The sequence below is a fragment of the Xylona heveae genome, assembly GCF_001619985.1.
Source record: "Xylona heveae TC161 unplaced genomic scaffold L228scaffold_1, whole genome shotgun sequence".
Lineage (NCBI taxonomy): Eukaryota > Fungi > Ascomycota > Xylonomycetes > Xylonales > Xylonaceae > Xylona > Xylona heveae.
In genome coordinates, this window is record NW_017264193.1 from 2811893 (window position 1) to 2827300 (window position 15408).

Genomic DNA, 15408 nt, shown 5'->3' on the forward strand with positions numbered 1-15408 from the left:
AGGGGCAACATCGCAATTGTCACCGCCAATGGGGACTCTCCAGAGCTCGATCAACAGCTCAAGTTGAAATCATTGCTGCTTTCGGGCATTTGCTTTTTTACCATTCTTCTTTTCCCCTGACTGACTCTCGTTCCTCTTTTTAAATCCCTTCTGACCCCAGTCTCTCCTTGCGAAACACCTACAATTTTTGGGGGCGGTCATAATTGACCGCCAGGGACCAGGGTCTTATAAATATGGACGGAGATCCAGCTGTTGAACAAGAACTAGATTCCTTCACTCGATACTTTCCGCTGCCATACCGAATAGGCATTATTCTAGTTTTTGGTAAAAATCCTACATAAATCACCATTCTGCGAAACCCGCAGACGCTCGCATCGAAGCAACAGTGCTGATGGTCAACAGGCGTTTGGGCTTGGGCAATTAATCTTCACTATCTCGCCGTGATAAAAATTGTAAGTGACTGCATCCCCCGATGGATTTCTTCAATCCGCTGATACGTGTTGCCTTATGTCTAGGATGTGCCGTCCTTGATACGCTACCCCGCCCGGAGCTCATCAGCTCAGCCGTCCCATCACTCCTCGACTTACAATCTTGCGACCCTCCTAACTATCCCTCTGGCTCTTTCTCTGTTATTCTTCTGGTCTCTGACACATGGAAACCCATCACTCGTGGTTCAATGGGAAATCCTCCCTCAGCTCTCCCTGCTCGGCCTCTTTCTTTCGTTCATAGTACCCGTCCGACGACTTTCGAAAACAGGCCGCTTTCGGTTCCTCTCGACTCTTAAACGCATCAGCATTGGAGGTATCGCTGAAGCGCAGGATGGAAAATTCGGCGACATTCTTTTGGCGGATGCTCTTACATCCTATGCGAGAATACTTGGCGAGCTCTACGTTTCGGCGTGCATGTTTCTCTCCCCCGGGAAATCGTCAACGGGAAGACCGGACCGAACCTGCGGAGGCGCATACGCTGTGCCAATTATCATTGCAATCCCAAGTGCTATCCGGCTCCGGCAGTGTCTGATTGAGTACCTTCGAGTTCGGCGATCCAATCAAAAGAATGGATTCATTGGTCCGGCTGGCTGGGGTGGGCAGCATCTTGCCAATGCCCTTAAGTACTCTTCTGCTTTTCCTGTCATCATTCTGTCTGCAATGCAGCGGAACTTTAATCAACATGGAACGACATATGGCATGACCGAGGCTGGCCTTTTCCGTCTTTGGTATGTCCCATCCTCCGACTTTATCAGGGTAGAGGTTCTGTTTTACTAAGTCGTGCACACTTTGAACCCGTCAGGTTGTTCTTTGTCATCCTCAACTCCGGCTACTCTTTCTACTGGGACGTTGCCAAAGACTGGGATCTCAGCCTTTTTTCAGGCACCGTGGAGCGAAACAACCCGGAGCATCCGTGGGGTCTGCGCCAACACCTGTACTTTCACACGGATGAAATCTACTATGCGGTTATTGCCATAGATTTTGTGCTCCGCTGTACATGGATTATGAAGCTTTCACCGCACTTGGACCGTTTCAATGATATCGAGAGCGGGATATTTGTCATGCAGCTCCTCGAGGTTCTCCGCCGTTGGATTTGGATCTTCTTCCGCGTTGAGACCGAATGGGGTATGTTCATCCTTTGCTCATCACAAAGGTTTCCTTTTTTCCAAAGAAATCTCAGCTCAATTTGTGTTCCTTTTCCCATTCCCGTTTTTCTTTTGCCCTTCGTTTTCTTCTCTCTGCTTTCTCCTCTCTCCTTAGCCGTGTTTCAGTTGACGCTAACATAAATTCTTCAATATCAGTTCGCAACAATAACCGCGGCCCCGCGCAAGATGATATTCTTCTTGCAAACTTTAACGGAAAGATCGATGACGATTGATTGGCCAAAAATATATCTCTTGGTTATTGATACGGCGCCCTGAATATACCATTATGCACTGCTCCTTCTTTTTTTTTTGAGCAACTACCTTATATCCGCTAGGAAGTTAGAAACTGTATTGCCACCATATATCCCTTCTCTTGTTTAATACTTGTCTTCCTTAACCTTGATATGATTTACCTAAATCATCAAACTACTACTCTCAGGACGGAATAAGGCTATGCGAAAATAAATAAAATATTTTTACAAAGACCGATGGTTTATTTACATTATTCGTTATCTTGCCTATGCCTACTTGGAATTTGCAAGATCGCTCAAAAAAGCAATCGAGGAAAACAAAAAAAAATTAATCCAATAATAATTTAACAAGAGAGGTACTCAAACGCCTAAAGCAAAAAAGATGCTGGTGCCTTTTTGCACATCTTCCACAAAATATCTCAAAATCACAGCTTAGCCTTAACAGGAGCGTTTCCTGCCTCTTCTTGGGCCGCCTTCTCCTTCAACACTTTCCTTAGAATCTTTCCGCTCAAGGTTTTCGGCACGGCGTCAATGAACCTAATCCCGCCTCGCAGACGTTTATAGTGAGCCACACGCTCGGAAAGCCACGCGACAATCTCATCCTCCGTCTCTTTTCCGGCATTTACTCCTGTCGCGGGAACAACATATGCACGCGGCACCTCGGTGGCTTCATGCGGGATATGCACCCCGACAACGGCGACATCAGCGACCTTTGGATGCGACGAGAGTAGACCCTCTAGCTCGGCCGGCGCGACTTGGAATCCCTTGTACTTGATCAATTCCTTGACGCGGTCGGTGATGTAAAAGTTTCCCTGGGCATCTTGGTACCCGATATCGCCTGTTTTGAAGTATCCGTCGGGCGTCAAGGCTTGTTTGGTAGCCTCTGGATTCTTGTGGTATCCGATGCAGACATTGGGGCCTTTGATCCAAAGCTCGCCGGTTTCGCCAATAGGCACTTCTGTTTGGCCGTCCGGTGCCATGTATTTTGCGACTTGGTTGGGAAGGAGTTTTCCGACTGACCCGACGGTTGCGTACCATTCTTCCCAAGGCTAAAGATGAGTATTATGTTAATTCCAATGAATCGTCTCTCTTGGTATAGTCATACTGCTATAGCGGGAGAAGGAGGGAAAGAAGGTTTTGGCCTTTGGGGGGAGACTACATACCTGTGTGTGCGTTGTGGGGCTAGTTTCGGTGAGGCCATAACCCTGCTTTATTGGGACTCTCACGTTCTTATATGCGGCTTCCACGAGCTCTTTACTTAGGGGCGCAGCGCCAGAATTGATCATTCGCACTGATCGAAAGTCGTACTTCTTCACGATGGGATGTTTTCCTAAAAGGAGAATAACTGGAGGTACTGCGTAGATGAATGTGATTCGATGTTCTTGGACGATAGAGCAGAAGTCTTCAATGTTGAATTTCGGCATGACCACGAGCGTGAATCCCGCGTATAGAGATTGGTGAATGAGGTTTGTTAGACCTTGGAAAGCACGGTAACGTATTAGTTTCAAGTTATTACCAATGGAGCAGGAAATGGGAAAGGAAGGGGGGAGGGGTTACCGTATATATGGTAGAAAGGCAGAAATGCCATTACGCGATCACCTTTCCCATCTGGACAACTGTCCCACGATAGATGCCGCCATTCTCCTAAAGTGATCATCATCGTATTACTGACAATGTTTCTGTGCGAGAGCATTACGCCTTTCGGATGCCCCGTGGTGCCCGAGGAGTAAACAAGAAACGCAAGATCCTTTGCAGGATCTATTCGAGGTTTACGCCATCTTGCAACGCCAGAGATGTTCAGAATGCTCGAAAAATGCTTGAATTTCCCTTGCTCGTCCCTCTCATCACCGATGAGTATTATCCTGTCAGGACTCAGGCCGACTCTTCGCGCAGCCTCCACAGCCAATTTTAGCAGTGGCTTCTGCGTAACCAGAGCTTTGGCTTGACAGTCACCCAACTGAAAGGCTAGCTCGTCCACTGTATAGCTCGGATTCGCAGAGGAAATGATCCCGCCGGTCCATAGTGTGCCCCATGTAATAGCGGGTGTATCAATGCAGTTTGGCGAGAACACAGCTAAAACATCGCCTTTTTGCCAATCCCATTGTGACTTGAGACCTTTGCCGAAATCTAATGCTGTTTTTCGAGTTTGTGCATAGGTATATGATCGTTTGGTATATGGATCCAAGTAAATAACTAGGTGGGTGGGATGAGTCAGACCGAATAAATAAGCTTGACTGTTGGTGCAAGTAACTGGAGCTGTTTACCTTTGTCATCTGGAAATTTCCGGTCTTTTCTTTCAAAGAGAAAATCCCAAAGATCGATATCTGGGATATCTTGCAGCGGGTAACTTGATTCAGTGGGCATGATGGCAGTAATTGTTGAAGGGATTGAGTATGAGGGTCTGTGGTTGTGCAAGTGGCGCTCAAGAGCTAAAGCTATGGACGGTGGTGGGGCCCTTAAATAACGCGCGAATTTTTATGGATAAGCAATGGTCAACAAAAATAAGATCAAGTGTGTAAATTATGTGTGCGGCTATGCAGTATGTCTAGAATAGAAGTTATCGCCGAGCTCAATTGTTCGGCTTCAAGCCAAATATACAAAGCAATGTTTGCCCGAAAAGCAGCAATAACCCCCGTTTACCCCTCGTCACACTACGGAGTATAGCAATAACTCCCCTAAGGGGTCACTTGCATGATGGTCTTTGCGTCAGGGCACCGCTTGATCGACGGGCCGAGCAAAAAGTGTGGAGAAAGGGACCGAGGTTCTCGGTATAAGATTTCGGTCATCGGGTCGTCGATACTCTTCTCGGTACTGACTGGATACAGTTAAAATGTTTAATGAGAGAAGGCCTCACGGGCGAGGTTAATGGGCCTTACCTCAACTGAAATCCAGTTGAGAAATTGTTGCCCGTAAGTATATTAGGGCAGACCTATACCTGCGGCACAGCCCTTGACCTTGTCACCCTCCCGTACGAATCCTTGTTTGTCGGTTGCGTTGGGGCGCCGTTACAACGTGTTTTACCCCGCTATTTTGGTTAAGCTGCGCCGAGTGACAGGGACACCGCAACTTGTCATTTCTATATTACCGAAGCTATCCGCTTGGATTACAGACCGCAATTGGCCGCTTGAATCAATTCAGACGAGTTCTATATGCTGGAGGATTGTCAGAGTGTTAAATATAAGCCGCTTCCACAGTTATAATTCATGAGTTGTGTGCCATTTGGAAATAACTAATCCAGTTCAATGTGTCAGCCTGGAAATGTCAAGCTCAAAGATCCTCGGTCCCGAGGGTTTTCTCGGTCCATGGACCGGAGCTCGTACAGTAGTCCCGCCGATCATGCTGACTAACTTGTTACTAATACCCTATCGCCGTCCGACCTCCGATCTCCATTGACCGAAAGAGAAAGACGAATTGATAGCTCGAAAGCGTCAAGGCTGAGATCACTATTGCTATTTTGCCTCTGAAGAGGATTGCATATAATGTCTGCTTTTCGGGCACCTTCTCTCCGCTCCGCGCTGCGCTCAGCTACGCTGCCTCTTCGCGGCACACAGCGACGATGGGCGCAGGTGCACGATGTTCGATTCTTGGCCACGCATCGCGATCCTAACCGCTACGTTGATAAGTATCGGGAAAAGCTGACCGAAAAGGCCAAAGAGTAAGTGAGATCTATTTGAGAGAAATCCAATTGACTCGTTTTCAAAAATTTGAATCCAATTGAATATACTGTACTCTATAATATCATACGCCCAATATTATTATACACAAGAAAAATCATCGACAGGTTTCCATCAATTAACGCTAACGCATATTCTGTACATTTTCAGACAAGGATTGAATAATGTCGATGAGCTGAAAGAGGTCTACAAAGAGAAAATTGATGCGTTCCGCAAAGAGGCTGCTGTCCCTGGCGCCAACTCCCCCTTTCCTCCGCCACCACCTCCGCCAACACCGCAAACCGAACCCACGCCCAGCCCAACTTTCAATGGATCTACCCCCCCTGCAAGCGCTTCGTCGCCGAACTCCAAGGTTCCTCCGGGCGTGAAGACACTGTCTTCCTTCATCGACGTGGAAAAGACGCAATCGCTCCCGCCCAAGGAAATTGAATATATCTGGAGATTACGACACGCCAACGACAAGAACTCTCTCTGCGCCGTGGTTCCCGCAAGCACATATGCGCGGATTGCAGAGACCGCACGGAAATATCCGCAATTCATCTTGCCTCTCCCGCGCGAGGAACAGGGTGCCGAGATTCATTTCCTGCAATGGACGTTCCCGACTTTAGACCAGGCGACCGTGCTGTTCACAAGTCTGGCAGAATTCAAGCTGCGCGGAGAGTTCGCTCAGCCTCATACGACTATCACGCATCACCTCGACCTTGCTGATTCAAAGGGCCTCGTCTTGCTCCAGGGAGCCGTCGTGGAGAGTTCCGGCGTCAGTGTCGATGACTCTCGCTTCTTGCTCATGTGTTTGCAAAAGTTCTACGCTATTGAAGACCAGCAAACCCCTGGTCGACAGAAATTGCTCGAACAGTTTAGCCAAGGCGATGCTGGGTTCAAGGTTGAGGAGCTATTGGAAGAGGCTGAAAAGCTTTGAATGAATCCACCAACGTCAAGTGTGTATCATTTCTTCATGTATATTATTTACAAGTCAATCGGATTAAAAGAGACGAGGTGGAATGCTCGGATGTCCAGACACTGGGCTCGAAATTGCATCACGCCAGGAGCGACTGGAGTTTAGCTATGGGACTTTTCTGTGTATTTTCTGAAAAAAAAAAAAAAAAAAAAAAATAGAGGTGGTCATGTTTTGACACGTAAATGGTATATACCGACTTCTGAAATGTCCCATCAAGGAATCGCGGCGAAGAAGTTGAGTAAATTGAATAATAATGTGATCTCGTATGGTCGCTTACGAATGCTCAAGTCGGCGCGCAGAGAATATAATATGCTCGCTGCGAAACAAAAGAAAGGTCCTGTGCTTACGACCAGTCGAAGAAGCGTCAAAAGAGCGATGCTGTTGCGCTATTTAGCCAAAAAATTCCCCAGCGACCAAAGTCTCCCACGGCTTCCCAGTATCCCAAGCTTTCTGCATGAGCACTCGCGTCTTATGTGCCTGCGTCATACCCGAGAGCTCAACGCTTTTGATCCGCTCGAGGATGAGTTCGCGCTGGGATGCATCTTTTGCGTCACAGCCTGCAGTAAACATTGGGAAAAGAAGGCAGGCTTCTGCCGTCCCTCCTCTCCGCATTTTGGTAAAAGTCCCAATAATGTTTTGCACGCACTTTTGGACCTCGGGATGGGACGATGGCCAGCCAAGGACACGACGATCTAGATGAATCAAACCAGTCCAGTGGAAAGACTCATTCATGGCAACCATTTCCATAGAGTCCAGATCCGTGTCGCTATCAGGCTCGACGGTCCTGTGAACGCAGCCTCGGTACACGCGCGAGCAGGAAGTGTGCAACAACCGCCGAAGATCTTCAGCTTCTGCGGCAATTTCTGGTGATGGTGCCCATTCCGGTAGAGGATTGCCTTCGGGATCGATTCTCTCGCCGTGACATTGTCGAGCCAATTCAGCAACTCTCGCGAGGATATTAGCGCATTGGCTTGTGAAGCCAAGAACGCAATCAATTTCAGAATTTTCGCCGTCGTCTTGAGAGTTATCTATCCAGTAGCTACCTGTGAACAATGGTCGGTCGCTCTTCCCTCCACCCAGACTGCCCAGTACGTCCAAATAGGCAAGCCACCGGCTCAAAAAGTAGAGAACTTTGTCCTTGCGATGAGACGCCTGAGTACCTCCGCGCGTAGCAATCATTCGCTTCGCAATGCCAAGATGATCCTGCCAAGGAATAGCAACTTCAAAAGTATTTGGAGACACAATTTCCAAGGACGACAGCATTATGGCTGTTGCGAGATTGGCGTCTGACACTTGCTCGTGACTGTTGTCGAGCGCTTTTCGAAGGGCTGGAAAGACATTTTGAACCCAAAGCGCGATGCGGTTGACCGGTTCCGGATATTTAAGAAGCCTGGCACGGTGACTAGCAGAATATGCCAATAGCAAGCTTAGAAGATTCTCATCGGCAATGGCCACTATATCATTTAGCAACTAAAACATGTTGGCAGGCGCTCAGATGACTTACTTCTCGGGAGAATATGTCTAAAAGGATTCTCAGAGCAGTCATGAGGCACAAGAATTCTAGCCGTATTATTGAGAAAATGATGAAAATATAAAAGATTCATCCGATTGTCTAATAATAGAGATGGAAGAGGCTCGAGTGACCTGGGTATTTTGACGGGAACCGGTTTGCTATAATAGCCGCCACTTTCAAAAGCGGCGTCCTTTGCCTGTATGCCGAATCCAAACTCTATAAAAGAATAGAAATCGTCTTCAAAGGTGTTTGGCACAATGTCCAGAATGTCAGATTCCGTGGATGAGAAACTGGTGATTGCGTTGACATCGTCATTCTTGTTTACGTCCAAATCTGGGGCACCACAGTCGAATCCGTACGTAATACTCTCGTCTTCTCCGGGAGATACTACAGACGATATATGTTGAGCAAAGCCTGGATTTTCTCCCTTTTGTGGTCCGGATAAGAGTGAATGGACAGAAAGGCGACGCAAATCCGGAGAAGGTTGATTAGTGTAAGGTGATAGCCCGGATAAGGCGCCGGTATGGCCATCTTCAGATCCTACGATGGAATTCCCAGAATTCAAGGGACTATTTGCCGAGCCATAAGGGCTGTTCGGCTGAAGCCGTGCAGGGAGTGATGGTGCATTGTCCAAGGTAGCAACAGAGCTGGTGCGTTGGCGGTCCATTCCAATAAAATCATGGCCTGGATGTATGCTGGAGACGTGGTGCAGTTCTGAAGAGGGACTAAGCCGGATACGTTTCGTCCGATGGCCTGAGCCAGAATCATACTCTTGAAGACTTTGAACTGTGATTGGCAAACCCGTATTACTGAGTGACAAGCTGTGTGCGGGTGGAGGCATATTGAATGATCGAGTATGCGGATATAAAGGCGGAGCTCGCGCTTGTGATTGTGATTCCTCACCAGCATCATAATTAGGTTCGCCAGAGTTTTGATTGGAATCGTATATATTTATGCTTCCCATAGGCGAGCTCCTCTCAGCCGCCATCTGATTGCGGCCATGCCTAGAAGATTGACTCGAAGTTTGGTGAGCCGAACCTGAAAGCTGGTTCATGTAAGGCAAAATGGAAGGCAGTGACGTTTGTGACGTTTGTGATGTACCAGTCCAAGGGGAGGAGGCTGCGCGTTCGGCCGTGCCCAGCAATGCCGGGTCCAAAATGGGTAAGTCCGAGGGAGATTCGGCCACCGATGGCGAGCGCGCAGGTGTCGATACATCGCTGAATGTCATTCCCGTCGATGTCATTGAGCCGGCTGGTGATGACCGATACGAGAAATCGTCAAGTTGATTTCCACCCTTTGGAAGAGCAGGCGTGAAGGAATTCATTGACCTGTTGGTTGACGATAGCCCATGTTCATCCACCCCCGTAGAGGCTTTTCCATAGTACAATGGATACGTAGAAGACGCCGATATTGTGCTGGAGCCATGTAAGTTCCTCGGATATGAACATGAAGCTTGACCTGGGCCGCTGAAGCTGATAATTGTCGCTGAGCCACCATCACTCTTTTTCTTTGTTCTCCCATCCCAATTGAGACGAATACTATAGTCGCATTTCTCGCCTTGACGTTCGCAGTTGAGGCAAGAAGGCTTCTCCTCGCCACTAGATGGAGCGTTATTAATGTTGAATATGAGACGGGCTCAACGGACTCTTACCACTTCACTTTTCTGCCCTTGCATGGCCTAATGTTCTTTCAGAAAATAAATTCACAAGCGGCTCTCTCAAGAAAGGGCTTACCAGCACCCATTCCTGCTTCTCTTCTTCGGCTCCGGCCCGCCGACTTTTCTTGGTCGCGGCATAATTGTCAAATAAACGTTACGCAATGAAGCGTGCAGCCGGAGCTATTGTTATCAACCTCTCGGTGGTCCCCGTTATCGGCTATAGATAAAGCTCCCAGCTCTAATGGGGATTGATGGTGAGTAAATATTATAGACATTTCATGGTGCTCATACATTCCACGAGCGAAGTAGCTCAAGGTATAATGCTTTGGGGAGAGACATCAACAAATTTCTAAAGATGTCGCGGTGATTTTGCAATTGTGCAGGGTCCGGGCCGGCCCAAGTTCAGGTCAGAGATAAGCGTAATGAACCGGCGGCGGGGAAAGGCGAAGCAAAATGGCATCTCAGGGTCCCCGGAGCGGAACATGCCGAGATAACTATGCCCTGAGATAACAGTCCCATGACATCCAGCAGCTTTGTAGAATGCAGTGTTGACATGATGGGCAAGGGTGAAGCTCTTTTGACTCCTTCCTCAAGATCGATATCTTTTTTTTAGATGTCAATTTTCCAGAATTTTTATAACAGAGAAATGCAAAATGCTTTCCACAACGCACATCAGACCGCACTCAGCTCAGTTTCTATCTGTATTCGTTGGTGTCAAATACTGTGCTCTGATGAAGTACTCAACCGGTAAATTTCGATGGAGATTCGTAATGTATATTCTTCGGTCAGCATAGCGGTGTTTGAGGTATCAAAAAGTATTTAAGCAATTTTGGTTATATCACGGCGTTGATGGAAAGTCTCACCTGATGCCCCGGCCATTTCATTGGTGGGCCGATTGGGCGCTGGACAGGTGGACAAGGGTCCCTCGGGTTCCCTCGGTCTAAAATAGATCGGATAAACAATACATCATCGTCATCACCTAGACATCCATCTGTATAGATTAATAACCACTTCCCTTAAACCAAAATATTTATTTGCCATTTCTGTTATATTTCGCTTTCCAGCTTTGGATCTGTTTGCTATAAGTTGTCTGCGGCCATGGATCGACTCATTGGTAAACATCCTCTGCAGCGTTTGCATTCGCCGTCCCGGGGCGTTTCCGCATTTGTCCACGTATGCTGTCAATTATATTAGACTTGGGAGGATTCCTGCTGATCAATTTCAAGAGTCTTGGTTTGTTGAGCTTCTCTCTGTCATTCAAATAGTGAGCCTAACCTCAGACTATTCTGGCAACCTGTGCTGATTTTCTGCTAGTTTGGTGGATTGGCCAAATCCAGTGTATGCTTCCTCAACTGGTTCTTTTGCGGCCTAAGATTAATCCTTAATGCAGAAATGACTCTTATGGATGGCATATGCAATATTTGACCATCATTGGACTGTCTCTAGCGACAGCAACTTTTATTGTAGGGCTGCTGGCAGACGCTTTTCAATCACCACGTTTGTTCTTGATAAAGAACAATCTTGCTGTCGCCAGCGCCCCGCTGGAGGTTCTCATCAGTCTCTTATACTGGAGCATCAGATCTGTTTGTCTTCCTCGAGATAAGTTTTTGCATCACATTTGATTTTTATTGACCTTTTATAGATTGACAAGAACCTTGTCATGCCTGAATGGGTAAAGCTTGACCTACGAGCTGGTAATTCAACCAATTTAATCATAGTCGAATTGAATTCAACTAACTGACGGATTTGTCTAGATCTTGGCTTTCATGCTGTCCCGGCAATCATGCTTGTAGTGGACCTCCTTCTACTTTCACCGCCTTGGACCATTTCGGCGCTGCCATCTATCGGTGTCAGTGGTGTTCTTGCATTTTCTTACTGGCTCTGGGTAGAGCAATGCTATAAGCACAATGGATGGTGAGATCATCTAATCTTAAATGCAGTGGCTTTTTAATTAACTCGCTACAAGGTATCCTTATCCGCTATTCGAAGCTCTCTCTCAACCGTGGAGACTGGTTTTGTTTACCTTTAGTGCGCTAGTTATGGCATTGAGCACTGCGACTCTGAAATGGCTTTATGGCCGAGTCAATGGATTTGGAACTAGCAGCGACCCCCACGCTAAACCTGGCGATGTCAAGAAAGCTTAGAAAGTGCCATAGTTGAGGCCAGTTGATGGGTTGTAAAGCTACCAAAGAATTCTATAATGCCTAGAAATAGACTCGTACAATTTCATTAAATAGATTCAAAATTTGACAATATCTTCGAGTTGAGTGGTCAAAACATCCCATAAATCAATCCATGGCGATCACGTGCAGCGTTCTCGTTTCGCGATGTGACTTTCATGACGCTGTAGAACACCGCTTGACAAAATTAGCTGTAGCTAAACAGAAGCCGCTGGAAACTGTCCAATAATTCTTTTCCCTGCCAATTGGCGCGTGACGTTGAAGATACCATATGGACGGTGATAATACAGATATCCCAAGGCCGCATAAACGGGCTAGGCTTGAAGCCGAAGAAGCTTCTAAACCAGAAAATGGAGCTGTTCCTGAAGGAAGTGAGGAAGGTAAAGTTTCGTGCCATTGCTCGACCCTTGATCAATGCACGTTTCTGACAAGATTTTTCGTAGCAGAATCGTCTTCCGATGATGATGTAGGGCCAGCGCTCCCTTCTGCCGCGCCGAAGAAGAAGCGTCGTGTCCTACCGTACGAAAAGCTCTACATATCCTCATTACCAAGCTCGCCGCGATATTCGAAATCTCTGATGCACAAAGACCAACTTTCCTTTGTCACGATAACACCTTTTACGGATTTTTTGATCACCAGCTCCATCGATGGCGTCGTAAAGTTTTGGAAGAAGGTCGTCTCGGGAATTGAGTTTGTCAAGGAATTTAAAGCGCACTTGGCCGAGATCAAGGCCGTCAGTGTCAGTACGGATGGAAGGAGCTTTGCGACCGCGGGCGGTGATCGCACTGTGAAGATATTCGACGTTATAACATTCGGTAGGCTACAAAGCCCCAGTAGAAGAAATTTGGCTCTGACTCCGACAAATAGATCTCTTGGCCATGCTCACGCTAGAAATTACTCCGAAATCTCTATGTTGGGTGCACAAGAAGGGAGCATCACTGCCGCTTCTGGCCGTCTCGGACGAAGTAACGCACTCAATACACATCTTTGACGGGCGAGGAGAGAACCCTACGCCAATACATACGATAACGAGCTTGCATCGAAGCCCCATATGCGCTATGGCCTTTAATGATACGTTTGACTGCGTGGTCTCGGCGGATGATAATGGCATGCTGGAGTACTGGACACCGCATGGCAGTTATGACAAACCAGATAATGTCTTTGAGTTCAAGAGTTCCACCAATTTGTTTGACTTTAAAAAGGTACAAATTACCGTGTAACAATCTCCATTTGGAAAGCTAGAGCAGAATGCTGAACAGACGACAGTCAAAATCCGTTCCGACATCCATTACCATTTCTCCAGACGGCTCAAGATTTGCCACCTTCTCCTTCCCGGACCGAAAAGTCCGCGTGTTCGATTTTGCTACAGGAAAACTTTATCGTACTTACGACGAGTCGCTGATGACTCTTACTGAAATGCAGCAGGCTGGCACTGCGCTTCAGAAACTTGAGGACGTTGAGTTTGGCAGACGCCTTGCTGTTGAGCGAGAACTCGAGAATCCTGCCGTGCGCTACAGAATCAATGTTATCTTTGACGAATCCGGTCACTTTATTCTCTATGGCTCGTTGCTCGGCACAAAAGTAATCAACACCTTTACAAACCGCGTGGTGCGGGTATATGGCAAAGACGAACCATTCCGCGCGCTCAATTTGGCTCTTTACCAAGGCCAGCCTCAGAAGAAAGGACTCGTCACGGTATCTATGGCTGCCAGTGCAAACCCTCTCCTCCAAGACGCCGAAGCTCGCGATCCCATGCTCATCACCACTGGCTCTGGCAAAGTTCGGTTCTACATCTTTACAAATGAAGAAGAGTAAGCTACGCCCCTTGAACATTCAGAACCCTCCTGCTTGTCGTCTCTTTCCCCTCTCCCCGTCGGCCTCATCTTTCCCGTTAGCTAACACTCTCGGCGTCATCAGAATCAGCAAATCCGAGCGAGACGTCCAGAATGAAAAGCCTCGGAACCTCAATGCTCGACAACAGCTTGAAGCCAAGCCTGCGCAGACGGGCTCAGGTGCCGTGCTGCACACCACCTACGGCGATATTCGCATTCGATTATATCCCGAAGCTGCGCCCAAAGCGGTCGAGAACTTTGTCACCCACGCAAAGAACGGTTACTACAATGATGTTATCTTCCACCGAGTAATTCGCAAGTTTATGATCCAGGTGAGCTTTGCCATTTTCATTAACATTACTTCTATCTTCTGAATTCTCCTCTATGTTCTTTGCTCTATTCTTTCGTCCGCCTTTCTGTCCTCCTTGGTCGAAGTTACTGACGAAAGTTTTTTCTTCAAAAGACCGGCGACCCCCTCGGCGACGGCACAGGTGGCGAAAGCATCTGGGGCCGCGAATTCGAAGACGAATTCTCAACACTAAAGCACGACAAGCCGTATACAGTCAGCATGGCAAACGCCGGCCCCAACACCAACGGGTCACAATTTTTCATTACCACCGAGAAAACAGTAAGTGTACCTGAATCCTTCGACCTCTCCCCAAGCTACTTCCCCAGCGAGCACGTGAGCTGCGAATTCGAATGCTAATGCTAATTCTCAAAATCAACAGCCATGGTTAGACAACAAACACACCATTTTCGGACGAGCAGTCCAGGGTCTGGACGTGGTGCATCGGATCGAGAACACGCGAGTGTACAAGGAGCGACCAGAGGAAGATATCAAGATCATCAATATTTCTATTGTATAATTAGTTTTTAAATACTCAATACCTCAAATCATCACGCCACAAAGTTAGAAAAGCGGGAATACAAAGACAAACCTTGTCGCTCAAAGTACAAATTCCATCTATTGTCTGTTTAAGCAAGCGACTAGATAATGCGGTTTTTGATATGAGACAAGGTGCCATATCTCATATTACCAACTCGGCTTCCAGCAGCAACACTACGACGTCTCCTCGAAGCCAGAGCCCTTGCAGATATCCCCTGATTCTTTCTCGAATCTCGCTGTTTTCTTGTTAAATCACGTTCGATTCTCCTTTGAACCAATCAACCGAGTCCCCCGTGACTGAATAGATGGGTGTAAATTCGCATTGGAGAAATCTGTCATATCCAACTGAGTAGAGAATGGCATGAAAATGCAGTAGAGTGGCAAGACGTGTTATAACTTAAACCGAGAGTATAAAATGCGCTGCAAAGCTGGGGATTTTAAATTTTCTTCATAGACATGAAGATGGCGTGTGATGAAAAGGGTTCACCAAAGTAAAGTGTAAGGGCCGGACCCGGTTCAGCGAAGCAAGCAATAACGGTGGATTGTAAGGAAAGCAGTAAAAAAGCAGGACTTCGCATCGATGGCCATTAAGGGTCACCAGAGAAAACGTATATTTGCTAAGCATTGCATGAACTGCGAGAATCACCTTAAAAGCAGACGGCACTGAAAGGAACACTACATAATTATCTTTATTCGATCTAGGTCTTTCATAAACAGACCGTTCTAGAAACCAATACAGCTCCGCCATTCCGGGGGAGGCATCCTAAACCTATATTCCTAAACAATGCATAGTACCAAGGTTAATCTATACTAAAAACGTCAAC

The 15408-nt window shown here is 47.2% G+C and overlaps 6 protein-coding genes across 6 annotated transcripts; 4 read left to right on the forward strand and 2 right to left on the reverse strand.

Moving 5' to 3' along the window:
• Positions 1-2085, forward strand: L228DRAFT_258193 (EXS-domain-containing protein). Its single transcript, XM_018334059.1, has 5 exons — positions 1-324; positions 403-452; positions 516-1216; positions 1291-1613; positions 1790-2085. The coding sequence occupies exons 1-5, from the start codon at positions 234-236 to the stop codon at positions 1864-1866; spliced, it is 1242 nt and encodes a 413-aa protein (XP_018192378.1). The 5' UTR covers positions 1-233; the 3' UTR covers positions 1867-2085.
• Positions 2086-2116: 31 nt separating this feature from the next.
• Positions 2117-4431, reverse strand: L228DRAFT_217053 (acetyl-CoA synthetase-like protein). Its single transcript, XM_018330139.1, has 4 exons — positions 4149-4431; positions 3442-4077; positions 3048-3361; positions 2117-2933 (listed from the first exon to the last, which is right to left on the reverse strand). Exons 1-4 carry the CDS (start codon positions 4246-4248, stop codon positions 2310-2312), a joined length of 1674 nt encoding a protein of 557 aa, XP_018192379.1. The 5' UTR covers positions 4249-4431; the 3' UTR covers positions 2117-2309.
• Positions 4432-5300: 869 nt separating this feature from the next.
• Positions 5301-6680, forward strand: L228DRAFT_226650 (ATP11-domain-containing protein). The gene is made up of 2 exons (XM_018330429.1): positions 5301-5539; positions 5709-6680. The coding sequence occupies exons 1-2, from the start codon at positions 5364-5366 to the stop codon at positions 6475-6477; spliced, it is 945 nt and encodes a 314-aa protein (XP_018192380.1). The 5' UTR covers positions 5301-5363; the 3' UTR covers positions 6478-6680.
• L228DRAFT_258196 (hypothetical protein) lies at positions 6674-10041 on the reverse strand. Its single transcript, XM_018334060.1, has 4 exons — positions 9763-10041; positions 9681-9707; positions 8021-9627; positions 6674-7970 (listed from the first exon to the last, which is right to left on the reverse strand). Exons 1-4 carry the CDS (start codon positions 9822-9824, stop codon positions 6907-6909), a joined length of 2760 nt encoding a protein of 919 aa, XP_018192381.1. The 5' UTR covers positions 9825-10041; the 3' UTR covers positions 6674-6906.
• Positions 10042-10663: 622 nt separating this feature from the next.
• Positions 10664-11937, forward strand: L228DRAFT_243353 (integral membrane protein). Its single transcript, XM_018331665.1, has 7 exons — positions 10664-10859; positions 10913-10950; positions 11001-11024; positions 11077-11269; positions 11329-11380; positions 11441-11600; positions 11653-11937. Exons 1-7 carry the CDS (start codon positions 10785-10787, stop codon positions 11828-11830), a joined length of 720 nt encoding a protein of 239 aa, XP_018192382.1. The 5' UTR covers positions 10664-10784; the 3' UTR covers positions 11831-11937.
• Positions 11938-12065: 128 nt separating this feature from the next.
• L228DRAFT_217059 (peptidyl-prolyl cis-trans isomerase-like protein) lies at positions 12066-14622 on the forward strand. The gene is made up of 7 exons (XM_018330140.1): positions 12066-12246; positions 12313-12681; positions 12734-13068; positions 13133-13677; positions 13784-14030; positions 14162-14326; positions 14427-14622. Exons 1-7 carry the CDS (start codon positions 12138-12140, stop codon positions 14562-14564), a joined length of 1908 nt encoding a protein of 635 aa, XP_018192383.1. The 5' UTR covers positions 12066-12137; the 3' UTR covers positions 14565-14622.
• The last annotated feature ends 786 nt before the right edge of the window (positions 14623-15408 follow it).